The 26,594-nt window shown below is 46.0% G+C and overlaps 1 protein-coding gene across 1 annotated transcript in view; it reads right to left on the reverse strand.

Annotated features, from left to right (window-relative positions):
• LOC119386050 (hemocytin-like) overlaps nucleotides 1–26,594 on the reverse strand; it is a 93,872-nt gene that overhangs the window by 25,432 nt on the left and 41,846 nt on the right. The window contains exons 22-44 of the mRNA XM_049414208.1: nucleotides 25,159–25,511; nucleotides 23,747–23,821; nucleotides 22,645–23,190; nucleotides 21,166–21,198; nucleotides 20,209–20,283; nucleotides 19,698–19,781; nucleotides 18,912–18,989; nucleotides 18,292–18,433; nucleotides 17,459–17,655; nucleotides 15,877–16,058; nucleotides 14,845–15,043; nucleotides 13,200–13,280; nucleotides 12,641–12,706; nucleotides 12,239–12,355; nucleotides 11,679–11,753; nucleotides 9,661–9,705; nucleotides 8,608–8,837; nucleotides 7,880–8,006; nucleotides 4,871–5,398; nucleotides 4,608–4,670; nucleotides 3,040–3,177; nucleotides 2,200–2,393; nucleotides 440–620 (exon numbers count right to left, since the gene is read on the reverse strand). Of these exons, the coding sequence (XP_049270165.1) occupies nucleotides 440–620; nucleotides 2,200–2,393; nucleotides 3,040–3,177; nucleotides 4,608–4,670; nucleotides 4,871–5,398; nucleotides 7,880–8,006; nucleotides 8,608–8,837; nucleotides 9,661–9,705; nucleotides 11,679–11,753; nucleotides 12,239–12,355; nucleotides 12,641–12,706; nucleotides 13,200–13,280; nucleotides 14,845–15,043; nucleotides 15,877–16,058; nucleotides 17,459–17,655; nucleotides 18,292–18,433; nucleotides 18,912–18,989; nucleotides 19,698–19,781; nucleotides 20,209–20,283; nucleotides 21,166–21,198; nucleotides 22,645–23,190; nucleotides 23,747–23,821; nucleotides 25,159–25,511 (3,809 nt within the window). The remainder of the gene's footprint in view (nucleotides 1–439; nucleotides 621–2,199; nucleotides 2,394–3,039; nucleotides 3,178–4,607; nucleotides 4,671–4,870; nucleotides 5,399–7,879; nucleotides 8,007–8,607; nucleotides 8,838–9,660; nucleotides 9,706–11,678; nucleotides 11,754–12,238; nucleotides 12,356–12,640; nucleotides 12,707–13,199; nucleotides 13,281–14,844; nucleotides 15,044–15,876; nucleotides 16,059–17,458; nucleotides 17,656–18,291; nucleotides 18,434–18,911; nucleotides 18,990–19,697; nucleotides 19,782–20,208; nucleotides 20,284–21,165; nucleotides 21,199–22,644; nucleotides 23,191–23,746; nucleotides 23,822–25,158; nucleotides 25,512–26,594) is intronic.

Below are 26,594 nucleotides of genomic sequence, written 5' to 3' on the forward strand. Positions count from 1 at the left end.
ACGCAGCAGCGCTATGCGCCGCAGGCGCGCTACAAAATTTAAAAAAAAACTATCCCGTGCTCCTCTTTGGGCCTTTCGTTATTCCCAGCGTTGATGTGACGTCACCAGGAGAATCTGGTCATGTCAGCAGGAAAGAACCTGTTTTGTCTGCCTGCATATACGCGTGCTCCCTGCTTCTTCGCCGTGCGAGGAGGAACACTCGGCCCAGGAGGAAAAACGAGCCAACGAACGTAGCGTAGCGAACGAAAGAGCGAAACGAGCGAGGGCCGCATTTCGATCATCAAACGCGTGTAACTCCGCTGTTACGGCACATTTCTGAAAAATTCTCGCAGCTGCGTGTTCGTTACAGACTCGTTCACAGCTGCAACACCACAACTACATTTCGGCCTCTAGTTCGTTTAGAGGCCCTTTAAGGGACGGCGTTCACGTGGCTGCGCACTCTCAAGGTGGGTTTTATGCTCGGCATTCGCCCACTCACCTTCGGTGCAGCCGAGAACGTCGAAGCGAAGGGCGATCAGTTCGTTCCACTCGGTTGGCTCGATGCGCACGAAACGCGCTCTCACTGGTTTGTCAAACAGCTGTCTTGATACACCGCTGGACTCGTGGTTGCCCATGAAATCCTTGTTTGCACGTGGAAGAAAGGAGCAGACGTATTCACAAAACTGTGCCGTACAGAGCTGGCTGTGACGTGCGACGCACTACGCTATACACGCATACTATGTGAAGTTATTGTATATGTTATACCTTTAGGTAGCAGAGTTGCGCGTACGCCTGGCTAGCAACCACAGCTACGCGGGGAATCCGCACTCCATTTTTGCAGGCGATATGCCTACCTTGTCGCTGATCAACATGTTTGGCGTATCGAAGACCGGTGATTAACTTAACTGTCGATGACTAATGTCAGTCCAGTTCGCTGCAGCGGTGGCATCGAGAAATACGAAAATTGGCCCGAGTGTCTGCTTCTCCGCAACGCATGATTGCTAACGGCGTTTCGAAAAAAGACGCGCAACTCTGCTACCTAAAGGTAGGATATACAGTAACTCTACGTGCATGTTATACGCAGTGCACCCCCTGTGTTACCAGTGCAAGGCACAACGATTTCTTTGGTGACTGAGACGTTCGACGGCACCATACGTTTGATTTGATCGTAAACTGCTTTCACAAGGACTTACTGGTCGTCAGGGGCTTCGGAAGCGAGAGGGCAGGAGTGGCAGCACAGAAACAGAAATACAGTCTGCGACAACATGGTGAAGCACCCGAAAGAACTATAACCAGAATAAATTTAGAACGAAAGCCGAACATTCTTTCTTTCTTTTCGCCTGTATTGTGTTTTTCTTGTTTTTTTGTAGTGTACATAACCTCGGCCAGTATTCAAAAACTATTTAACGCAGGCGCCGTCTCAATTTGTGTGTTGCCGTTACAATTATCTGGTCTGCAAACAGGCATTGTTTACAACGACCGAAATCTGAGATAGTTGATTCATCATGAAAGAAGGTTAGGGCGAGTATACACGGACACAAGAAAAGAAGACGAGACAACATGTTTGCGTTGTCATTCTCTATGTTATTGTGTCCGTGTTTGTACGCCTTAGCTCCGTTCATGACGATCTTGTTTACCATGAGTGGAAGGGCACCAGAATGCAATTTACAGCAAACGCTTTAACATGAGAGACGTTTTGTGAATAAGCGTCCCCAAGCTTTTACTTTTACTACTGCGGCATACAGACTCCCCGACAGATGAAATACAAGTGTAGCAAATTCCCAGTACAACTTTAGGGAAGAGATATTTCCTCTCTCATCAAATACTTGCTTACAATACAACACAAACACCGTTCTCGCTACACAACACCGAACCCCTATTGGTCAAGCCACCTATTTCAATACCCTCCTCATCCCCTTTCCTTCTTGCCATCCTTTGCTCGCATGCTTTTTCTTCTCCTCCTCTACTATTGAGGTTGGGGTAGAATGAGCAAAGCGTACATAAACACGCTGCTGAGGAAGGCAGCTGCTGCCCTAACGAAGACAAGTCCACTTGTCGAGACATTGGCTCCAGCGACATTCCCTGCTCAACGAGTTATCATCACTTCAAATACTCGCTTGAACAAACGACCAAGCGCGAAGACGAAATGCAATGTAGTAATGGGCGTGTCCGAAGGAAAGGAACGAAAACTCAATCATAAAAAAAAGAACACAAACGTACCTGAATTCTGCCTTCTGAGTTCTGCACGTACGCGTACTGCGAGCCATCGGCACTGACCAACACTCGGTAGCGCGTAACCCACTGATGAGTTCGTTCGCGCCCTTGCAAGGCGATGCCGAACACGCTTCGCCGTCGACCGAGGTCCACCTCGATGTATTCGCCAATTCCCTGACGATGCGGTATCCACGCACCGACTGCGCAAGAAATAATAAAGCGCAAATTGTACCATTATCGATAATTAGGTAACTAGAAGTTTGTTGCTTGCTAAACCTATGCAGAGCAGAACGGTAGCTTGGGCTAGTTGGCGAATTAGCATCGACATGTTTGCACTGTACAAATTGAAAGAGGACAGATGAGAGGACACAACACAGGCGCCGTGTTGTGCGCCAGCGCCTGTGTTGTGTCCTCTCATTTGTACCCGTTCAATTTGCGCTGTGTAAACATGTAGATGCAGAGCGAACTATTAACTTGAGTGGCAGAAGTGAACGAGTAATGAATTTCCCAAGTCAAACATTTCCGCCTCAAGTCTCACTTTCATTGCTTGACGACCAAGGCTCCGCTCAATAGAAATGGCCTGTCGTTGCAGCGAAATTGTTGCGAAGCCAGGGCGCCGGGTTTTACATATATGACTCACGAAGTCGTAACTAAATACTCCTGAAATAACGACAGTTTAGCAGTGTAGCACTGCACAGTGTGGGACACAGTATTGTGCGTGTTGAAACAAAGCGACGAGCACACAAAGACACCTTGGTGTCCGTTGTGTATATCCATTGCATATAACCAGCGTACATTGAATATCGCCGCGGCAACAACAGAAAGATAAGAGCGTAATGCACGTACGTGACGTAGACGAGGTTGTGGATCCGAGCCGAGAGTGTCTTGGCGATGAGCTCGGACTGGCGCTGCTCGAAGCCTTGTAGCTACTGTCCGGCAGCGGGAACGGACCGTTGACCAGGTACACAAAGCTGATGCACCTGTCTGTGTAAGAGAACGCCACAGATGGCTCGCTCTGTTCTTAATGAAGGAAGCTCTGCTAATAGTTGGTCAATGTGGACGTATAGAGACAAAATTATAAATGAAAAGCACAGATGTGAACCAGGGCTGAGGCCAGTGACTGCCTCGGGCTGGAGAGAAACTAGGTGGGAACATCAGATTCGTAGTTCATTATCGTTCTTGGACGGTGTCCTTGTGAGGTAAGGCAGCATGCTTGAGAGTTAAAGGGGTACTGATACCTTTTTTCGAAGGCGAGTATACTCTGCCATACACATATTCTATATGCAGAGACGACTCTGAGCAAGTGTGAAGCTCAGCAAATGCTGATAAGATACTTTATTTTGATATTGAAGTAACTTTTTCCATGGCGCACCTACGGACATCGACACCAGCTTGACGTGAGGCTACGATACTAATTCTGGTGACTTCACGCAGCCGTCTGGCTAGTTGTGATGACGTCAGGTACCAAAACTTCCAAGGTGGCCGCTTGTGCGTCACCTAAACATTGAAAATTACCGCTTGTGCGTCACCAACGGAGCCACGGTGCGTAGCGGCCGTGGAAGCGCGTCACTGTATATTGTGCGAGCACGTGACGAGAAGCTCATACTGTGCTGTGACGTCAGAGTACAGTAGGAACCGAAACTATCTCTTAAAAACGTACTGTAATTACTTATTCAGGGCGTACTCGGGGTGTACTTTCAGAGCACTACCTTTTCTAGGCACTTGAGGGCTTCGCATTTCATTTGACGCAAAAAAAACGGCAACTCGAAATTTTCGTGTCAGTGCCCCTTTAAGGCCCGCGAAACTGCCCTACCTGCACATCCCTTTCAGTGACACCGTCGTGAGCTGTTTTGCTGACTACATGCAACTCCTGTTAAGATTGAGGTCAAGGTGCTACGACCGTTAGTGCATGTCCACCGAGGAAATGGTGGAAATATATTTTGCGACGATCAATAATATCTATATTCTCAAGTATCGCGAGAAACGCTTTTTAAAAGCTCGTTTTTTTTGTTAGACACATTATTAATGAGAACTAACAGACAATAATGCCAAGGAAAATATAGGGGATGTTATTTGTAATAATTGGGATATAAATGTGAAGAAACTAGAGTGGACGAAAAGATAACTTGCCGCCAGCAGGGACCGAACCTGCGACCTTCGAATAACGCGTCCGATGCTCTACCACTGAGCTACGGCGGCGGCCATCCCCCCGTCCACTTTTATAGGGTATATATATGCATTTAAACCTAGGAGTGTTAGTCAGCGTCGATCGCAGCCATGGCGGCGAGTGTGGAATACTCTTTTCTGCCTTTTGGCGTCATCTAGCACGTGACGTTCTTACGTTTCGCACCGCTTTTCGCAATAAGACAACAACGGCATTCGCCCTAAACTTATGTCAAAGTTCTTGCATGTACCTTTGCTGTATTCCACAGTTGTCTGGTCGTATATGATGTCGGTTGGTGTGGTGAAGTCTTCACCTGCGGAAGAAAACAATACGTCTTGAATGCGGCTCCACTGTCTTCGCTAATTCTGCGTCTATTTCGCAGCGTCGATCGTATCTATAACATTCACGAAGTACAAACAGCAACAGAAATATGTTTAGATATGCAAAGCACGCAGCACTTTCTGCCGTTCATCTATGAAACAGTGGAGATCGAGAACAATCTATGATGCGCACCTGGCACCACCGGTGGGGCCGTAGGCATCGTAGAAATTGGCGGTGTAGTCTGGGCAGTCCGGGCAGTCCGAACAGGTGGGGTAGTCTGGGTAATAAGGGTAGTAGGAGTGATCCTCGGGCTTGTCGGGGCAGTCGGTGTAGTCGGGACAGTCGGAGTAGTCGGGACAGTTGGTTGTCTTGTGGTTACGGGCGTGTTATCCCAGCCTTTAAAGCAGTCGCAGTAAAAGCGCACCATGTAATCGGGACATTCGGTGTCGTTGTTCTGTGGGTCGTTCCTGCACACCAGGCCGTTCTCGATGTCGCAGCGAATTCGATGCGTCTCCTCGAACACCACGTTCCTGTCGAGCGGCTCGCACTGGACCTCAGTACGGAAGCGTTCGTGGCACAGCAGTAGGCCTTTCTCCTCGATGGCGTCCACCGACTCCACGTCTCCGTGCTCGTCCGGCTTCCGAGTGTTGAACCACATGGACCAACCGGGAACGCAGGTACCTCCTCCGTGTACCTCCTCCGTGACAATCACTGGGATTCCTGGGGAACCGAGAATGACGAGTCGAACGTTTGTGTTCACACCGGATGTAGCAGTAACGAAGCTGTCTCATGCCGACGGAAACCTACCGTCGCTTCAATATGAATCGATGGAAACGAGATGAGAGAGAGAGAGAGAAATAAAATGCGGAAAGGCAGGGATGTTAACTAGAAGATAAATATCTGGTTTGCTACCCTGCACTGGGAAAGGAGTAAGGGAGGACCAACATGATGTTTCCTTTTGGCAACCTGCTGGCCAACTTCAATTAAATCCCTCGTTAGAAGCGGAATTTTTTATTGAAAGTTTTACGAAGAATAAACGAAATCTTGGGACGGGATGAAGAAATATGCTGAATAATGCTTCAGTACACACACAAAAAAAAACACAGTGCTACTTATGCATTCGCCTAAGACAAGTCGAAGGCCAAAACCATCCGATGCGGCTATTTCCTCATCGTCATCTTCATTATCACCACTGGAGCTTGGGAGGTCACGTGAGTAGACGCACAGTGTTGTTGTTCTAGTTGATGATAATGATGATGATTAATTTATAGCTCAGCCCTTTATAATGGGTTGGCAGCTTTCAACCACCCACTGTTTACGCAATTCACATGGTGGGACGCCTGGGGCGATTCTACGCTTCTGCCACGCAATATTACATCTGTTAAAGTTACTCCTTGCCCGACGTGCCGACTGTATAGGGTCCTTTTCCACAGCGGCTTCAAGCAACTTCCAGTGACGTGGCTCTGTGGCAGAATACTTTACTGCCACGCAGAATACCTGGGTTCGATTCCGACCCGGACATTGATCTTATATGTCTTGGATTTTTATTAAGGTCACGCAAGGTTTTTTTACCGCACGCCACGTTTTTCAAGGCCAACATCCACTGGCGTAGCCAGGGGTGTGGGGGTTGGGGTGTCAAACCCCCCAACCCCCTCCCGAAGTTTTTCAATTTTGCGTGCGTATATAAACAGGCACACATACAAACGCACGCGCGAATATACAAAAAGTATGGTTAAACTGCCCCCGGAAAAAGTCACAGTTTCGCCGCAAGGGCGCAGCAATGATTGCGATCGCAAGAAATTGGAATGTAACACTAATAACGAGAAGCAGCTCGATACTTGCAGCGCGACGCTGAAGCACAAAGAAGGACGCCCGAAAAGAACGCACAGGCATGCACAGGGCAAGCGTGAACTAACAACTGTCGCAGTTGTTACGTCTTTGTGCTTGAGCAACGCGCTGCAAGTGTCGACAATGGAGGATCAGATGCTCTTAGATATTTCTTTTTTCTTTTAAACTGCGGCGCTTGGACTGACCCCCTGCATTTCCTGCCATACGGGGGCGTCCGATGTAAGATGCGCCCGGTGTTCTTTGTTTTTTTTTTCCTTCCACATCACGAGTGGGTACAGAAAAGGGCCACTTTGTCGTGCGCATCTCAAGGGCAGTTTTCAAATTGAAAGAAAATTAGAAGCGTTGCGTGATAGAAAACACGCCCAAGCTCCTCCGAGTTTTGCTTACCACCAGCGGTAAATGGTGTATATAAGTAGCTCGCCGTTATTTCGCCGGCAGATACATGGGACATGGTTGAGTTGTCTAATGCAGCGGGCTGGGGTCGATGGTTCGAATCCCCGGTCGGATGCTTCGGAATTTTTTTTCTGCTTTATTTTTCTTTGTGCCTTTTTCATATATATACATACATATACATAGTCGGGACATGACGGCGACGGCGAAGGCAAAAATCAGCCGAGAGTGTCCATATAATTGCTATCGCAATAAAAATTTCTGGCTACGCTACTGGCTGCATCCGACGAGGCACTAGCGGCTTTCTTTGGACGTATAGCACATGTTATGGACGTATACCAGGACGTATAGCAATTTTATGGACGTATTGCACTTGTTAAAGCGCGTAAACCCGACCAAAACTGATACATTGCAACTGTCTACACAGAACCCATACGTTGTGAAATTCCCGTAAGATATACGGTATTTTAAGTGTGCTGTAAGTGGACATCTTGATTTTGTCAGTTTTTAACTGCCCTTATGAGTTGTCGCTATCAACGTATACTGCGTCTCTGTAAACGCAACGCTTTAGTTAGTTGTTGCTGTTTAAAGTGCGGTGAACAATAATGGGGTGTTTTAGTAGAGCTGGTCTACCGCACGGTATGTAGCTAACACTGCACCATCGTTGTCTGTACACGGCTATGTTTTTTTATCTACAAGACCTGCACTAGCCTCTCTCATCATCTCATCGCGTAACCGTACGCACCGAGAAACTCGCGTATAGCTAAAACGTTTTCAGAACACGCTACGCTAACGCCAAACGATAAAAGGATCACACCGTAGCGGCGTTATCGCTGTATTACCGAAACTGCCAAAGAAAACGGTACGCTGTTACCGACCCTGCTAATGATCCTGAATGTAAAATGAACGCCTAAACGCGGTCACACATTCAGTAAAACGCGCAAGTAAGCGACGCATGCTAACCTGTGGTGGGTACGGAAACCTGTGGCAGTCCCGTAGGCAGTGGCCTGCAGTCCGGTTGAGTGGCGCACACAATGTGATTGTCTTGGCAGATGCAACGCTCGCAGCCTCGGTCCACTACTTGGTTGGCCTGTTAAGAGAAAGAAAAGGTGAACTAAGCACTTCAATGGCATTCGCTTGAAATACACGTCATGAGTGATGATCGCGGAACATTATCGTCCTTAGCGTACTGCAGCCGAACAAAGTCGGTGCTATATAACCTAACCTCTAACGAGATGAACACTATTGCAGTGAGTGGCGCTGGCTGACACTCCTAGGGACCGATACAGCACTCATGCACGGATATCTAAGACAGTAAACAGGATGATAGCGGCTTCCGCAGCTCATTTCGTAGAACAACGCCCGCATTATGAGGAAGGTGCGAGTTCGGCTCCCTCGTGCGACAAGCTTTTTCACCTGCTTTCATTTGAATTCTCCTTAGCAGTTGTGCTTTTAAAATAAAGCAAGACTGTTAATTTCCTTCATACTTTCCCTGAAGTAACTGTCTCTTGGCTTCACATGGTTGTAGCAGGCAAAACATCAGCATATTTATCGACAGAAAAAAACACACTAAAATTCACGTATTGGACGTACGACTGGCAAGACTGCTGAGAAACTGCGTGATTTGAATGCGCAGCGCACACATCCGAAGTCAATTGAAGTTGAATGCAAATTGAAAAGAAGTGACGCACCCCGAGCACTTGCCCCTCGAAGGAGCAGCTGCATTCCTCCTCTTCGATGCAGGTGTCGTAGTCGAGCCAGATGCGAGGCGCCTCGCAGCCCGACGTGGGCCGGCATCCGGGCACGCACCAGTCGTCTCCCAGGCACTTCCGGTCGTGCACCAGTGCTCGAAGGAACACGTTGCACGTCTGGTTGCAGCGGTACGCGCAGTCGCTGTACGTCCGACCCTTGGGACAGATATCTGCGCGAAGCGCGACGATACAAGTTAAAGGAAATGCGCAGTTCTTGTAAAGCACGTTCAATGTTACGAACCATCGTTTAAGTTTGTGCTTTTTTGTATAAGGGAGAAGTTGAGGAGAAGAAGGATGTCGAAACATGTCGAAACATGTCGAAACATGTCGAAACAATGGCTCCAGCGACACCGTGTGTTCAAGAATATTCATCTCGTGCTTTTTCGTGTGCCACTTCATGTAAATATCTTGAATAGCGCAAGTAAGTGAATAGAAAACTAAACGCGCTGTGTCTTCCATCTCGTCTTTTTTTTTTTCACTTGTAATATTCAATATCATTACGTACAAACCACACAAACTATGCGTATGAAGTACGAACTATTAGTGTAACTATACCAGCTGTTCCTGAGACAAGGAATAGCGGACGCCATATTTGTGGGCCAAGATATCTTTCTATCGATGTCAATAAAAAATAACAAATCTGTTTCGGCATCCTCGAACTAGCAATCTAATGCAAACCATATTACGCTAATGACCACGCGTTTCTTTCAACCTTTCCAGTCATATTCTAGTTAACTCAGTTACCTACCAACATGCATTTGAGATGTCCGCTGTCACGTCGTAAGACTGATAAACAAAAATGATTCTCAGAAAAATCCTCAACCAGCCAAATTCCTGCTGGCTGAAGCTCCGTCCGTGTTCCTCTATAACCCTATATACCTCAGCATTGCTTTGCTTTCTTATTCACATTGCGCATTCTACTTAATTATTAAAATGTTAGAGCCTAAAGTAACGTTGTTTGGTATAGTTATGAGGAGTAAAGCTGCGACTTACCAGTAGTAGGAAATGTCGGAGTGGTACGGAAGACGGTGGTTGCATCTGTAAAACAAGTACCGCAAGTTAATTATCCTAAGCTTCATCTCTGTTTCCCACTGCAATAGAAGTTACTTCCAAATATTTTTTAGTTCGGAAATCAAGCGTGAGCTAAGTGTGCCCGGTTACGATTTCGAAATGTTACTGAAATTTCGCAGCGATATTGTTCAATATCGTGCAGGAACATCAGGTGGCTCTTCATCTATATTTTTGTATGATACGGAGTTACACCCATTCGTGGGCATCCTACCCATATACTTCTTTATGTATCGCTGCGAAGCGTACGCTTTGTGTCAAACCTAAACTGGCGCGTATGTAACTTTGGATAGTTGCGTGGAATATGATCTTCCAAGTTTAACGAAACTGCTTAGACAAGAAACCGAATGTATGAGCTCTCACGCCGACGATAGCGATATTTCGTGGGAGCTTATCAAAATCTTCAGCGATGGCACTTCTCGAGTGAAACGAAGAATGACAGCAGATTGATGACGTATAATATTCTAACACTAGTTGAAGGAGCGAATTTGTCAGAGTTATCACACAACCGCAATTATCCACAAGATAAGCTCCGGTACCACGTGTTTATATATGCGAAGAGCAAGAAATGAGCTGCTATCACTGACACGACGTCGTAAAAAAGGTGTCATCTTCACTATGCTAATAATTTAGAAAAGAGTAATGAGAAACGAAGTTTAATAAGTTAGAAATATTTATTTCCGAACTCCTTAAGTTCCATGCACTAAAGAATAGGGGCCGAAATTCACGAAGCTATTCTTTCGTGACTGCTCTTTGCCATTGGTTGGCCGTCTTCGTTATTGACATGCTAAGTGTGAGGATTGGCTACTATTTTGTCTTACGAATAACTATAGTGTAAGAAGCTTTTGTGAGTTTGGACAAGGGGCCCGTATCCACAATAAAAACGTACGCTAATATTGTTCGTAAGGCAACATTCTAGCCGACCCTGACGTAGAACATACCATTAGTAGAGGCGACCGACCAAATGAAAAAAAAAAATATATGTACAAAAAATAAAAACAAAATAAACAAACATTTACTTAAAGAAAGCGTTGTGAATGCGCTTCAGAACCGCGAGAAACTCAGAAATATAACCTACAGCACTTTTAAGTACTTGCAAGGAACTGTGAACGCCAAAGAGCACGCGCTGACTCACCAGTACTTGGAGTATGTGTCTCAACTGACACCAGGAACTGTGGTTGGTCCTGCAATGGGCACACAGTCGAGACGTAAGAGCAATGCCACCGCATTACCCAGTTAATCATTCCTATGCACCGTGGCATTACTCTCACTAGGGCGTGTAACCTTTTCTCGAAATTGCGCAATTTGACAAGGCTTGTCTTTTGTCCTTGTTACAACGCGGTGCAGTCGACTTTTAATGATTAACAACTATAACTAGGCTCCACTAACACTGCCGAAACTTGTGACGTCACAACGAGATGGTGCGGGAACTTCAACATGAGGGCGCCACTAGTCTTTCACTTTGGCGTCTTGTCTGGCTTACCCCACCAACTCTCAGGGTAATAATTGTAGATAGGTATTTTACTGATACACTCAAGTCCTTTCGGTTATATGGCCGTTTAGGTTATTAGTGGAAATCTTGAAAGCGAAAATGAATGTTATTCTTTAAGAAAACTCTCAACATGGGCATGGGGGCGAAATGCAAGAGGGCCTTTATATTTGAATTTGAGCATGTTAGGGAACCCCACGTGGTCTCTGACTGAACAGTCCGGGTGTTTCCAATACATTTCACTACAGCTTAACCGGCAATGTCGGAGCTTTATTATTTGCATTAACTACCTGTTTTAACGACACATGCCTTTCTGTCTTTCCTTTACCACTTCTTAGTCGCTAAAGTTTATTTATTAAGTTTTAAATATTTTTACGAAGTAAATGCAAACCAAAGCGAAAGCGTTACTTTTGAGCTTAATAGCTCAAATGACACTCCGTTGAACGACACTCACCCACAGTCGAATGTTCCCAGATGGTCGATAAAGTAGGCACTCCGTGCGGCTCTTCCGTCGTCGACAGCGCTGCCTCTGCATTTGAAAGGCAGGTAGGCATTTGATGTAAGCAAAAATGTTGGGCGTAACGTTAACACGCTTTAGAGAACAAACGGGCGTGTCCGATGCTCCGCTTGAGACTTAAGACGAAGAAGTGAAACAGGGCGGGCCATGTGGTGCGTATAGGATAGATGAATGATCACAATATGATAGCGCACTGGTCTGATAGGAAGGGTACTAAGGCGAGAGAACGGCAGGAAACTAGGCAGTGTGATGAAATTAGGAAACTTACAAGCATACCTTACGATGTAACGGCAAAAGTGAATTGAATAAAATTGAGTTGAATTGAAGGAGGGGGCACGAGAAAAGGGTAATTGTAGATCGCCGTGAAGGACCATCGGCCAGCATTAGACGTATGATAGGCTGATGCTGATAACAATATTAGAGCTATGTTTGCACGTTAATATATGCATACGTTTAGGTTGTCCATTTACTTGCTTCCACCCCATTGAGGTTTATACCTGTTCTCGACGGGGGCGTGCCCTCAGGAGACAGCGACGTAGCTTCCGATTCTGCTGTTGTAGAAGTCCTTTCATGTACCGCTGTACTTGTAACTTCTGGGGTCGTTGTTTCGGTGCCTATGATATTGCAAAAATAAATGTAACGGGCTTGTCTAACACCAAGTTATTCAACATCAGGCAAGATGGAAGATGCATTGTAATATTGAGAAGTCGGCAAGAAATCAGCTGCATGTATGTTAGCTGCTGCTTACTGTTGGATAAAAGCGCGCAGCATCTCAATTGATCATCTGATATTCTTTCGAATTGAAAACAAGGCTTCAAGACCCTAGAGTAAAATTTCAACAGCAACAAAATTTCAAGTTTCAACTACTGCTTTCTATGTTATCGACAACGTTTACTCACCTCCGCCGAAGATAGTGGTCTTAAATGTACTAAACCACGACTTCTTGGTCGTCGTTTCCGTGGCATCTGCAATCGGGAGAAACGGAGAATTAGCCGAACTGAAGTCGAGCGCACACTCGGCGTTCCGCGTTCAAAATATGTGCCAACTTTTCGGAGCCCTGGTGTGCTCAGGTGGCTCCGTGGTTTGTCTGCGACTCTTAAAGCAAGTAACAAAGCTAGCGTGGGACGAGCAAACGACGTCAAATTTTCCTGAGTTCATTAGGGAGCCTTTGGGACTCTAGTCGATAAGGCCACGTTCTTCTTTTTTTTCAGTAATGTGACGGAGTGGCAAGTAGACGGAAAGTTATCTTTCAAGGGCTTTGATTTCCAACTTTTTCACAACAATTCCCTGTTTTTTAATGCGTACAGGCGACGCTACGACGGGCCTAAGTTACCGCTTTTTCTTTTTTTTTTTTGTCTATATGACGCCAGGCGCTACGCTTCCAGCTGCACGTAACTAACGTCACTAATGAAACTAGCATGAAACATGCTCCAATCGTTTCAGAAATTTTACTCTTACCAGCGCCCATATGATCTGTAACCGGTGTTGATGGGGCGTAGGTAGTTTTCTTCTCCTTGTCTTCTGGTACAACTGGGAAGGCTTAGAAGGAAAAAAAGAATGTTTTTTTTTTTGCACGCAGCGGCTTTAACGTATGTGAAGCGAACGAAGCAGTTTGTCAGCGTTATTAAAGTAAAAAGGCATCGGACAGACAGTTTTGGTCCAAATTATCGAACAAAAATGTCTGGCCACGCATAAAAAAAAAAACGGCGCTTTTTTTATGACTTGTCACTCTTCGTCTTGCGTGCGTCAATTGCACGAATGTGTTGCCACCTGTACATGGTGCCGGTAAGATAGCACCTAAAGCACATAGCGCGTATAGGAGGTACACGCTTGTTTACATCGAAAAATATAAATGAAAAGGAAAGAAAAGACAGCGGAGGTTAGTCTGATTATATCTCAGCTTGATTACCCAATACTGCAGTCTAAGAAAGAAAAAAAGAGTATTATGTGCTACTCTTTTCAGTGAGTCCTGACTTGGCACGTGTATGACTCTCTTTAAAGAGACGCGTTAACTCTCTTTTTGGCCCCACTACTCTCCAAAGAGAGTATAATGATCTCCAAAGAGAGTTCACGTGTCTCTCTAAAGAGTCATATACGTGTCAAGTCAGGATTCACACACACAAAAAAAAAAAGTCAAAGGACCAGATTCGTAGCCGGAAACTTTTGACTGGAAGGTGGAGGGGAGGGGGAGGTCAACCACCCTTTATGTATGTTCTTGCGTGTGTATTAAGGTGTGCCTGTATACATGTATATACAAACAAAATAGAAAAACCTCGGAGGGGGGAATTTGAACCCCCGCTCCACCGCTGGCTACACCAGTGCAAAGATTTTTTTTTTTTTAGGGTGTGGGGAAGGAAAAAGGGAGCACGATAAATTAAAGACAGCCACGTTGAAAGGCCGCGTATAGAAAGAAGCGCGTGGTTGACATCCACTTCGCCAGGTGCCGCAACAATCCCAGCTGCTCACAATATTTCAATGAATGAACTCAGTCAATTATTTTTCATTAATTATCCTTGCAGTTGATTGGCCCCTATCGTACGTAATGTTATGCTCCGGCATCATATGTATCCAACATAACTCTTCTTGAACCAGAGCTATCGATTTCTATTTTTTTAGAATTTTTCTGAATGTTCACAAAACCGGAAGTGAGCGCTCGACCGGAAGTGCTTGGAAGAGAAACAGGAGTGTCACTCGATGCTTGTTGAAAACCAGCAGACAATAAAGCCAAGGAAGGTATAGGGGACGTTAAATGTACTGTTTTAACGGTACTGTAGTAAATGTGATATAGATGTGAAAAATTTGTAACCTTCCTCGGTTGCAGGTTCGCTGCATCCGAAGGTTGCAGGTTCGATCCCTACCGGCGGCAAGTTGACATTCCGTCCACTTTACTTTCTCCACACCTATATCACAATTACTACAACGCATTTAAAACAGTACAATTAACGCCCCCTTCCTTGGCTTCACTGTCTGCTGGTTTTCATTAAGGCTGTGTCAAACAAAAAAACGAGCCCTCAAGATTTCCTTCGTTCATTCGGTGCTCGTGCCACTGATAAACTCTACAGAAAATTGATAGAAATCGTATAAAGATTTTGAGTGAGCTTACCTGGTCCTGGACACGAACATGACAGTCGCACCTCGTAGTCTTCGCATACGTCGAACTGGAACTTGTTGTAGCAACGGAAGCCCACCTTCGTGTCGCACGACAAAGAACTCTGACCGCTCTGAGTCCAGTCTACGCCAGTGGACTTGACGCGGCACTCAATTTTATCCACGTAACCAGGTGCGCATGAGTTGTATCGATCCTGCCGGGAAACCCGCGGAACGCAGAGTGAATAAAGCCGCAAGCACCGAATTTGTATGCTTACAGACAAGCCGACAGAATAATTAGAAGGAAAACAAATGGGTAAAATCTATCAAAACATGATCGCCGAAGTCGAGCGATAACTTTCCGGAAGACCTGTTGAAATGCGCTGCTGGGAACACTAACAGCTTAGCTGTATTTTATAATGCTGTAAAGTATGCGGGCGCTGTGAAGATGCACAGCCTCTAGTAACGGCTTCGAAGGGATCCTCGCCGATATCTCCTCTAAGCAGCGTAACCGACCTCCCGATCGGTCCCTCTCTTCTGGGCGCGATAAAGTTTTAATCAATCAATCAATCAATCAATCAATCAATCAATCAATCAATCAATCAATCAATCAATCAATCAATCAATCGATCAATCAATCAATCAATCAATCAATCAATCAATCAATCAATCAATCAATCAATCGCCTTACAAACCACGCGGTGGTTCAGCGAGCATGACGATAACGAAGCGCCATAGGCTTTCTAAAACTTCAGCCTTCCGGCTTTAAACTGTATTGCAATTTGATCGTTTTCATTTTCAACATTACGTTGTGTTATCAACGCTACATTTTCGAAAACTTCGATTACTCTATCTACGCAACTGGCGAAGTTTCGATTCAATGTCTCCGGGATTTGTTCGATTTGATCGATTTACTCGTCCAGACAGCAGACCAAGAAAAGTGGGGTGAACAGCCAAATAACGCAGCGTTGTGATGGTAACGGCATATGTCCACGCCATTACAAGGCCAACAGTGTCAATCGTAGGGTAGCCATTTATATAAACCCACCCTGAGTTCCTCCAAGATCTCAAAGTCTCCCACGTCCTCGGGAGAAGTTTGGGGGTCGTCGGCGTCCATCCACTCCGTCCAGCCGCACGTTCCTTCGCCCTTCGGCCGCGGCTTCTCCGTAGTGGCCGGAAGACCAACAGTAGTAGGAGGCAATGTGAAGACAGGCGGTACACCTCCCGGAGCTGGGCGAGGAAAAAGGCAGTGTGGAAATGTCGAAAGAAAGATTTACGGGTACAGTTGTGCACCACGATCTACATAAGTACATCGGAGAGGCACACTAAAAGACACCTGAAGTTATTTGTCACATACAGAAACATCAAATACGTCATTTTCGTCGATTTATTCAGCTCAAAAGCGTCAGCGAAGTTTAAAACGTCGCTTAACAATGCGACCATGGGCTTCATTCCGAAGAAAGCCCGCTCCCACAGCGATAAAGTACAGATTTAACGCAACTAAAGCTGTTCGTCTGCACAACACTGCTTGCTGTAAAGGATGCTGGAACTTCGTTAGGCATTCTCGCTTCTTTTTTCTCATGTCTTGCTTATTAATGTTTTGATGAAAATAAAACGTTGCATTTCTATTGCAGCACATTTTCAGTCTCATTTTCCACGACCACCAGAGCACTCTGGCACCGCTGTATACGAGCACCAGTCGTACGCGACAGTTAATTTTACGAAAATTCTTACAGTTGGACATCGGTATAACGAACACTGATACAGCGAATCATCGGTTATGGCGAACTAAATACGAAGGTTGGTTGGCCACGCTTTATTTCAATGACGTTTATTGTTCGTGGTGGACCTCAACGAAACGGAAAACGGTACTGTCGCCGCGATATCGGCTGTAACGAGGAAGCATTTGGTTCGCGCGAGGTTCAAAACTCAAAAGGTAGAATAGAAAGCAAAATAACTGTTGAAAGACGATTCACAATCATATTTTTTAATGTAGTTGCGACATTAAAAATTTGCTTTAAAACGTGGTGACGGGAACCAGGGGCGTAGCCAGAAATTTTTTCGGGGGGGGGGGGGGGAGGTGCAGATGTGATCGAGTGTCATTTTGAGCTCTGTATGCCATGGCAAAAAAAAAATTTCGGGGTGGGGGGCACGGGCCCGTGCCCCCCCCCCCTCCCCCTGGCTACGCCCCTGACGGGAACGGCGCAGATAACGACGAGGCCAATGAAAGGCACACGTTAGACAAACGCAACGCCCACATCCTTATTCAAAATGTGCTCATATCCTTATTCAAACAAATGTGAACACAGGCTTGTTTCGTCCAACGAACTTTGTTCTATTGTAATTTCACCTTCTTATCTATCTGTCAGTTTAGTTTGAAATGACAAAAGGTGACAGGTATAGATTACCTCCTTTACAGTGGATTTGAATCCTATAATAATTCGTCTTTGTATCTAGCATTTGCCCGCGAGCTAGATTGCCGATTTGTGAGAGTTTAATTCTATCTCTACTGTTACAACGAATATCGGATATAAGGAGCTCATTTAATGTCCCCCATACCACTTCGTTATAACGAGTTACGGCTGTATTCCCCGCAACTCCACAAACATTAAGGTTTCCCAAGTACTCACTGCATACGCAGAAGACGCGTATCTTGTAGTTGTGGCACTGCCTTCCTTCGTCTTGGTCACTGTTGAAACACAGCAGCCCCTTCTCCTTCAGGCACGTGACGCCTTTGTCGCCAGACTCGAGCCAGTCGATCAGTTCTCCGGTGTCATTTCGCACGGCCTTACACTCGATGGCCTTCATCTCGTCGACGCGGCAAGCCCTGTAACACGGTGAGGGAAGCACAGGTGACTCAGCGGCGCACGAAGCTTCGACAGTTTAGCCTGATTTAACCTAACTTGGCCTGACCTATTGATCTCTCAACGTTGACTGAAGCGCACATGGTCAAGTGCTTCGTCACCTTACACGAGAATGTGTTGGTTTTGACGCAAGCACCGTTGAAGAATCGTAAGATTAAAATATTGTTGAATGCTTGGCTTATAAATAACGCACGACATGGCGAATAATATTTACATTAGCCGAAATCCCGCGCTTGAAGGTGTGCCAGGAAGTCGTATAAAAGTCTGAGACGGATGACGACAAAGCACTGGGCATGTGGAAGTTAGAGTGACAACGTCGAGTCTACAGGCCGCGGTTAGTTATTCGTGATTTGCGAAACTCTGTCGCTATAAAAAAAAAAACGTTGTATATATCGCATGCCCCGTGCTTATAATCATAAAGGTCTAGTGTTAATACTTATATAGAATTTATTTAGATATTTCATCTTCTGTCTGGTTAGTCAACAAGCGTAATGTCCTGAGAGAAAACCAATCGAATGATGTTTTTAACAAACGTATTTCAAGTACATTGACACTCATTTGAATCATTCTCTCTAGCGAGCTATTAACGGAAATCCTACCTTTTTTCCAGCGAGCTTACGAGCTCGAAATCCCCGCCCTCCGTGTTGGGGTTGTCGGTGTCGATGTAAGCGGACCAGCCAGGATAGCATGTCGAGTCCGAGATAGGAGGGACTCCTTCAGTGACAATGTGCAAGCCGGGTTCTGCAAAGCACGTTACGATAGTAATGAACTACAACCGCAGTTATTACCACAGAATGCACACGATGTGAATAATTGCACTGCAATAATTACTCCAGCGGAGGAGGCTCGCAACCATGGAGAAGATGATGCCATGACGACATGCCTAGATTTTTTAGGCGAAGGTAAAATATGTAGAAACAGCACCCCAGTCACAGGCATAGACATACTAAGCCATCTGGTACACAATCTCATACTCTGTGCTTAATTTACGACAGGTGCGGCAAATTGTGAGTGTATTAACATTGCCCCTTCAAAGAAGATACTATATTTTCCATTGCAGCACTAATCAGTAAAATACGACAGCAAAGTTATCGTTTCCGTTGTTAGTCTTTAGAAAATTACATCTAGAATACTGTACTTCTCTTCAAGGCTGGCCAGTAAGCACACTTAGCTATATTAAAAGCACGGTTTCAGTGAGCTACAAAAATAGTCATCACACCTGTGGTAGAGTACGTCGTTTCTGTCGATGGTCTTCCTTCTGACGTAAACGGTGAAGTGGCGATGGCATCCGTGTGACCTGAAGGAGGCCGGGTCAAAAAAAAAAAAAAGCGACGGATTTTATTTGCCGCTACACTACATTTAGAAGATTACGATAGCAACTCTGTGAAGAAACGAGTTGATAATTCTTTGTGAGTATGATACTTTGAGTTGTGAGACTTTATTTGCCAAAATATTAACTCTATATTTCCTACAGGTTTTTTTAAACGTACTGCTTAGGGGAGTGCGAAAGCTCCAGTATTGGGCTTCCTGCTGTTATCCTGGTCAGACGTACGACGACCAAAATTTCCTACTTATAATTTTAAAATGTTCCGTCAATCCCTGTACACTTGTAAAAGATCCGCCAACACTTTTCTGTCCTTGGGTTGTCCTAAGAGTATAGGCTACTGGTTATAACGTAATTAATATAATTGTTCGGTTTAACGTCCCGAAACCACGGTATGATTATGAGGGACGCCGTAGTGGAGGGCTCCGGAAATTTCTACCACCTGGTGTTCTTTGAAGGAAGGAAGGAACACAAAAGCGAGAAGGCAGCCTCAGCATTTTCGCCGGCATCGCAAATGCGGTCGCCGCAGCCGCGATTCGATCCCGTGGCCTTCGGGCACCGTGCCTTCGGGTCAGCAGTCGAGCACCATAACCATTAAAAGAACGTGGCGTGTCTACTGGTTATAACGTGGACCTAAGTTAACAGCTTGATTCAAAATGCAGAAATTGGCTGTCGGTTTACCTCCAGAGAAGATAGCCTCCGTCGTTTCTGTCAATGGGCTACCTTCAGTGACAGACGACTGTGTGGATGTGATTTCCGGGTGATCTGGAAGAAAATGTCGTTTCGCAACTCATCGGACAAGAAAAACTTTTGCAAGTCTCCATAGATACTAATACGATATATTAATAATAATTGTCGGGATTTTACGTCCCAAAACTACGATATGATAATGAGGGACGCCGTAATGGGGGGCTCCGGAAATGGGGGGCTCCGGAAGGCCGTCCACAAATCGGTTCAGATATCGTACACCACCTATGCATCAGTCTTGCCTATACACGGTGCAACCATGTGAACTTTCATGTGTTTTGTTTTCCCGTAGCCCTTCGGTTGCCTACACCGAACGGAAAGTATAAATAAATAAATCTGGTCATCTCAAACACTGCAACGAGGTACACAAGAGCGATTTTCACACAGAGCCTGCTCGCTGTATCGACCGCTAACCTGTCATAGAAATGCCACAATCATTCTTCACCTGTAACGAAGTACGTCGTGGGCTCCTCAGTCAGTGGCTTGCCTTCTGTCATCAACGGAGTAGTGACGGTGAACTCTGCGCATTGAGTACGTTCGTAATTGAAACGTTGAATATAACTTAGAGAAAATAAGCCTATCTTAAGGAAAGATATTAATGAGCACTAACAGACAATAATGCCAAGGAAAGTATAGGGGATGTTATTTGTAGTAAATGTAAGGTAAATTTGAAGAAAGAAAAGTGGACGAAAAGATGACTTGCCGCGGGCAGGGACCGAACCTGCGACCTTCGAATAACGCGTTCGATGCTCTACCAACTGAGCTACCGCGGCGGCCATCCCCCCGTCCACTTTATAGGGTAGGGTATATATACCCTATACACATGCTGAACACTGTGCGCTATGTAGCACACAGTGTTCAGCGTGAACACTGTGCGCTACATTTTCAAAAAGAATGCTAGCATTGATTTCCATTCAGAATACGTTACCCCAGCTATTCTATCGTTCGATAGCGGACGGTTAAGCGGGTGTAGCGGACCGCTAAGCTCAGCAGCGCTATAGAGGTCGACCATTGCTGCACATTGAATTATGAGCAGTCGGAAGTCGTACGCGCGATTGCATACCTACGCAAAGTGGTCTATCGATAAATCCGATAACAAGAAGATATCTATTTGTAAACGCCAAATAAACCTGAAGATGTTGAATTATCTGTACTCAACGATTATATTTAAAACAAGACGTTCTTCCCCTGTTATCACTGTCCACGCAACCTTGTCGTTTTTCATTTGCCAGTTTCTGCGAAACAAGCACAGAGGTGATCGGCATTGCTTATGCAGTCTCTTTCCCAGTGTTAACTTGCTGGCCTTTGACCAGTTTCACTTTGTCCCTCTCCCTCCTCTTTCTCTCTCTTTCTCTCTCTTTAAAAAACATGTTTATCCTGAAAGGCAAGGAATCAGACTTACCGTGTGCGCCCGTCGTCCCTTCGTATTCTACATCTGCAAAAAAAAATATGTGCGCTATAGTTCGATTGCCAGCTGCGTTACAAGACATCGAAAATCCGAGCGCTTTATGCTATGAGAAGTTCATAATAAAGCATAAACCTGTACCGTTCGATGGAGGTGTCACCGTTATATTTGTGTAGCCACAGCTCTAACAATTATTTACCGGGGGTTACGACCGAGCTTATCTGACTGCGCATAGCCTCTCTTACATTTTAGCCCGTGTACTTAGATTTAGGTGCACGTTAAAGAACCCCAGTTGGTCGAAAGTTCCGGAGCCCTCCACTACGGCGTCCCTCATAATCATGTCGTGGTTTTGGGACGTTAAACCCCAACAATTACTATTATCTCTTACAGTACGCACGCGCGCTTCGAAGGCGCATCGCGTTAATTCGATAAGAAAGGAAGGGAATCGCTTCATCGTAGCCCCAGTTATAACGCGTCGCAGTCGAGGTGCACAGACTGAGATACTGACATTGTTGCGCGCACGCTTTCACTAACTGACAAAGCGTCACCACAGTAAATAGGCGCGATTGTGTTTCGGGCGCTATTGAACAAGAGGTAAAGAGCCACGCGTAAACTGTGTCACACGGCATTACTTTTAGCGCGCTAGTGTCTGCTCATTCCACAATTGCTCTTCGTGTTATAGGTTTTCGGTGATTCACGATGCTTTAAGAAGTGTCCTTCGCTTCTCTTACGTTCATTAAAATTACAGCTCGTAGCAATTTCAAATGCGCGAACGATCATTCGTTTATCTCTACCGAATCTGAGCCTGTCTGTGATACCGACAACTTATGCATACCCTACCGCAGCAGGCCACCTTGGTCACCGACCTAATAGCTTGTTGGTCAAAGGAAGTAGCCTCTATTAATTGTCAGCTAATGCAACTGCATAAAACACGCACGGAAAAGCGGTAGCCGAGTAAAATAAGGAACAAATTTTCAACACTTTTGTTCGAATCAAGAAACCAACGAGTGTGATGCGTGCGCTCCACCAATGATCCACAAAGGTTACCCCTAAACGAAGCTGTGTTATAATCTTACTCTAATTAATGTAAGTAAATAATGTAATTCGCCAACTGATTTCAACTGGTAACATTTTAAGCACCATTACAAAATATGAGCTATCATCTCTCGCGAAGTGAACTAAACCTCGAACATACCAGCCACCGTCGAGAATGAATGTGCAATCGGTCACGTATTCTCTAAAACCTCACAGCATTTCAGATATACGTATCTTTCATAAGCACACGCGTTCAGCTGTTTAGGGATTGGCTAACCGCACTGTCTTTTCTATCTACTCCTCGTCATGCAAACTCATTAGTCGCGTCATAATATGGCGTACGTAGTGCCGCCTCCTCTTAGGCAGTCATCAGACTCCCGCCATACTTTCGGTTGCATCACGAAAAAATCACGCTTTTTCAGGCGTAATCTGAGAACGTACCGCATTTACAAAAGAACCTAATGGCGTAGTCGTGGCACTTCTTTCCGCGAGGCTGCAGCCAGTTAAGGCACACCAGGCCGGTGCCCTTCGAGCACTTGACTCCCACGTCTCCAGTGTTGCGGTAGTCGGTCATGTTGTTCCCTATGTTGGCCCTGCAGTCCACGTCTTCAATGGTGAGCCCTTCACAGACCGGGAAGAGATCCTTGATGTCTTCCAGCGACTCCACGTCGCCGTCATCGACGTCGGGACTGTCGATGTTGAAAAACTCCGTCCAGTGGGAAACGCAGCCAGGTCCTGGAGGTCCGGGCTTGCCGACGTCCGGGCGTTCGGTAGTGACTCCCGGAGTAGGCGTAGCGTCGCGTACGTAATCGGTCGGTTGTTCGGGTTCGGTTGAGGGCGTCGGCGAAGGCGTGGTCGAGGTAACGACTCCAGCGACCGAAGTGGTAGCCGCGCTGGTTGTCTCTTCGCCCGTGCATTCCGAGCATTCCTCCTGTGACGTAGTTTCGGTTGCTACCGCGGTCGGCTTAACGGTCACGGTCGGAGAATCTTGAAATAAAAGAACATGACAAGGAACTTCAGATATCGCGAACCATCCATAGTTCGTCGGAAATAAATATCATGAACCTTGCTGTACGCATATATTAAGTTCCTCCCTGTTTTGCCTCCTTTCAAAGTCTGGCAAATGCCAAGCTCTATTCTAGAAGGAAGAGCGAGAGAGAACAACGAAAGAAGAAAAAAAAAACGCAGCGGGGTTAACCAGAACAGAAAGTCCGGTTGGCAACACTAAGATGAAAAAGTGAAGATGGAAAGATAGTGACATAAGCAACACAGACAGCTAAGCTAGCCGTGTGCTGTCACTTTTGTGCAAGGCGAAAGAAGAGATGAAGATCTGTGAGAAACCAATCAGCGCTATAGAGCCTCGGTTTTTAATCTACATAATTTTTCGTTGCTTTTGTTTTAGGCTGTGTAAAGATGGAAACCGTGTTAAAGAGACCGAACAAAAGCGTTTCGGACATTTAATTTGATATCTGTCACAGCATCCACGATAAAGACTATTCCGTAAGAGACCATAACCACCACGATAGTCTTGATCATTCCTCACCTGTGACGAAATGTGTCGTTGGCTGGTGAGTCGACGGCTCGCCCTCCGTAACGGATGGAGAAGTGACTGTGTACTCTGCGCAGAAAATGTACAAAACGTACGTCACTGGCGCATCAAAAGGACGTGAACGCGACTCACATTGGAATAGGTAACAGTAATTGACAGAAGTGGCAAAATAAATGGCCTGGCGCAAGAAGTACTAGCGAAGAAAAAAAGAACAATGAAATGTGCTTATCGTTGGTTTGTTTTTCTTTTTTTTTTCAGCTCTTGCATCACTATACAGAACTACAATAACGACATATTTGTGCCGTAAGCAAAACAAGTTAAAATGAGTGAAACTCCGCAGATGTCACAGACTGCCCAGCGTATTACTAATGAAAAGCTGCCAACATCTGGCGTCAAAGGCAATAGAATCGAAAAGAAGAAATAATGCCTTGTGTAAAACGCTGGAACGATTTATATTATTTTTTTGGTGGGAAGTACCGCAAAGAGGGGCCGACACTGCATCGGGCTGGAAGATCCATGGCGGCACTCAATCGTTAAATAAACCTGATGATGCAGTATCCTGTACGTCGTCCACTGTCCTGCGTGTCCTGCACATACAGGAACATATCCTGCAGGAGCTTATATGCGGGAGCTTATATGCGGGAGCTTATCTCGCAGCGATGCTCCTATATTGCTATCTTTGAGAGCACATGCTGCAGGAACTGTAATATGGGTGCATATCAGGACGTACAAGATACTGCATATCCTGCATGATCCTGCATGTGTTGCATATACGTAAATTACATATCGTGCAGGAGCTTACATGTGGAAGCTTATATTGCAGTGACGTTGGGCGCATATGCGTTGACAATACATCAGGAAAAGCCCCCTCAGTAGAACTACAGTGTGTTACAGCCTCAGAATAAATGCAAGCTCCGCCCACATCCACCGCTATCCCACCCACAGAGAATTTCCATAGGTGCCCTATCCAGTAGCATTGGCTCATTTCCGTGACGTCAAGCACCTTTCGCGTAATTCAGGTACGTGATTTTCCCACGCAGACACATGTCCGCGTCGCTGGTTTCTCGATCGAAATTTTGGGCTTCTTGTCAAACTTCAGCAAAGATTCCGACATCAGTGTTGAGCCAAACGTCATCTTTTAAGTAGGGATGACGAACTCTTACATCTTAGTATGCGTAGTACTCATATTAGCAGCGAAAAAGTACTATACGATTAGAACGAAAACCACCTAACACCACTTTCTTGCATGGATGAATGGCACATGCCGCATTTCCGGGGGCGGAGCTTGTACTTATTCATAGGTTGTAACCGACTATCGACTGTCTTATTCAGGCGGTGCACTGCAGCATACTGCAGCATTTTGCTGCAGCAGAAAATGCAGCGCCGCCTCGCGGTTCGCTACTTACCGCAGTCACAGAGCAGTCGCACCTCGTAGTCGAGGCATGCGCCACCCGCCTGGTACCTGTGGTAGCAGGACAGGCCACGTGGAAGTTCGCAGCTGGCCATCTGTCCGGCGCCCAGCAGGTCTTGTCCGGTGGACGATACGCGGCACTCGATGTCCACGACGTGCGCGGCACCGCAGTATGGGCCGTACATGGAGGCGAAGCGGGGATCCGCCAGCAGGGCGAAGTCTCCCGATGCCCGCGCAGCGGGATTCAACCAAGGCGTCCAGCCGCTAGCAGTGCAGCCGACCGCTACAGGTGGTTCCGTATTGGGGCACGGGTGGCCAGTGCACACGATGCTGCCACGGCGACAGAAGCTGCGGCGAAAGTGCGCATGGTGGCCCAGTCAGCGTTTGTATCGCGTTTGCACGTGCAACATAGCTGTGCTTGCTTAACGTGAGCGTCGAACATTGTGGTTCGTCTTAGGCTAAACGTGCTGCGCACGATGTACTACGTTGTTCGTGCATGAGCTAGAGATGAAGTTTCAATCGGTATCATATTATTTCCCTAGCAAGACTTAAGCACTTGCACTGTAAATTGCATGTTTGTAACTTGCTGTGAACTGCGCACAAGCGCTCTCCCGTATTCATTTCCACGCAGTTTTATGGGTTTTACTGCTTATTTTCTAATAATAATAAGTGCTGCGGTTTAACTTCCCAAAACCACGATAGGATTATTAGAGACGCCGTAGTGGAGGGCCCCGGAAATTTCGACCACTAGGGGTTCTTTAACGTGCACCTAAATCTAAGCACACGGGCCTCAAGCATTTTCGCCTCCACCGAAAATGCGGCCGCAGCGGCCTGGATTCGATCCCGCCACCTTCGGGTAAGCAGTCGAGCACCATAACCACTGGACCACCGTGGCGGGTCATTGCTTATTTTATGCCAGCGTGTGTTTGCTGTTGATATCGTTTGACTAAGCCAAAGAGAGAGAGAGAGAGAGAGAGCGACAAAGGCAGAGGAAAGGTAGGCAGGCTAACGAGGTTGTAACCGATTTGCTACCCTGTGTGGGGGAAGGGGAAAGGTGCCATAGAGAAGGGAGAACAAGTGATGCGCACACACATATATCAGCGCGCATCGCCTATACCCAGGCTGTCAAAACCGAGAAATATTTTAGCCTGGTTCCTCTGCGGTTGTCGTAAGGTATGTTAAAGAAGGCTTGCAAGGACTGGCTCCAAGTTCTGGACTAAAGCAAAAAAGGTTGCACAGCATCACCTAGCGTACTAGTTTAGGAAAGTATACGAACGTTGGAGTCGGATTTTAATTCGGCATACTGACAACGCCGTTAGCTTGCAAAAATCTAAGTTGTCACCATCCCCTGCATGAACGAACAATCCCTACTTAGACGTTATGCAGGCCCTATACCCAACGACATACGCAAGTGCATACTGCACTGCAATG

Source organism: Rhipicephalus sanguineus, chromosome 3, assembly GCF_013339695.2.
Source record: "Rhipicephalus sanguineus isolate Rsan-2018 chromosome 3, BIME_Rsan_1.4, whole genome shotgun sequence".
NCBI classification, from domain to species: Eukaryota; Metazoa; Arthropoda; class Arachnida; order Ixodida; family Ixodidae; genus Rhipicephalus; species Rhipicephalus sanguineus.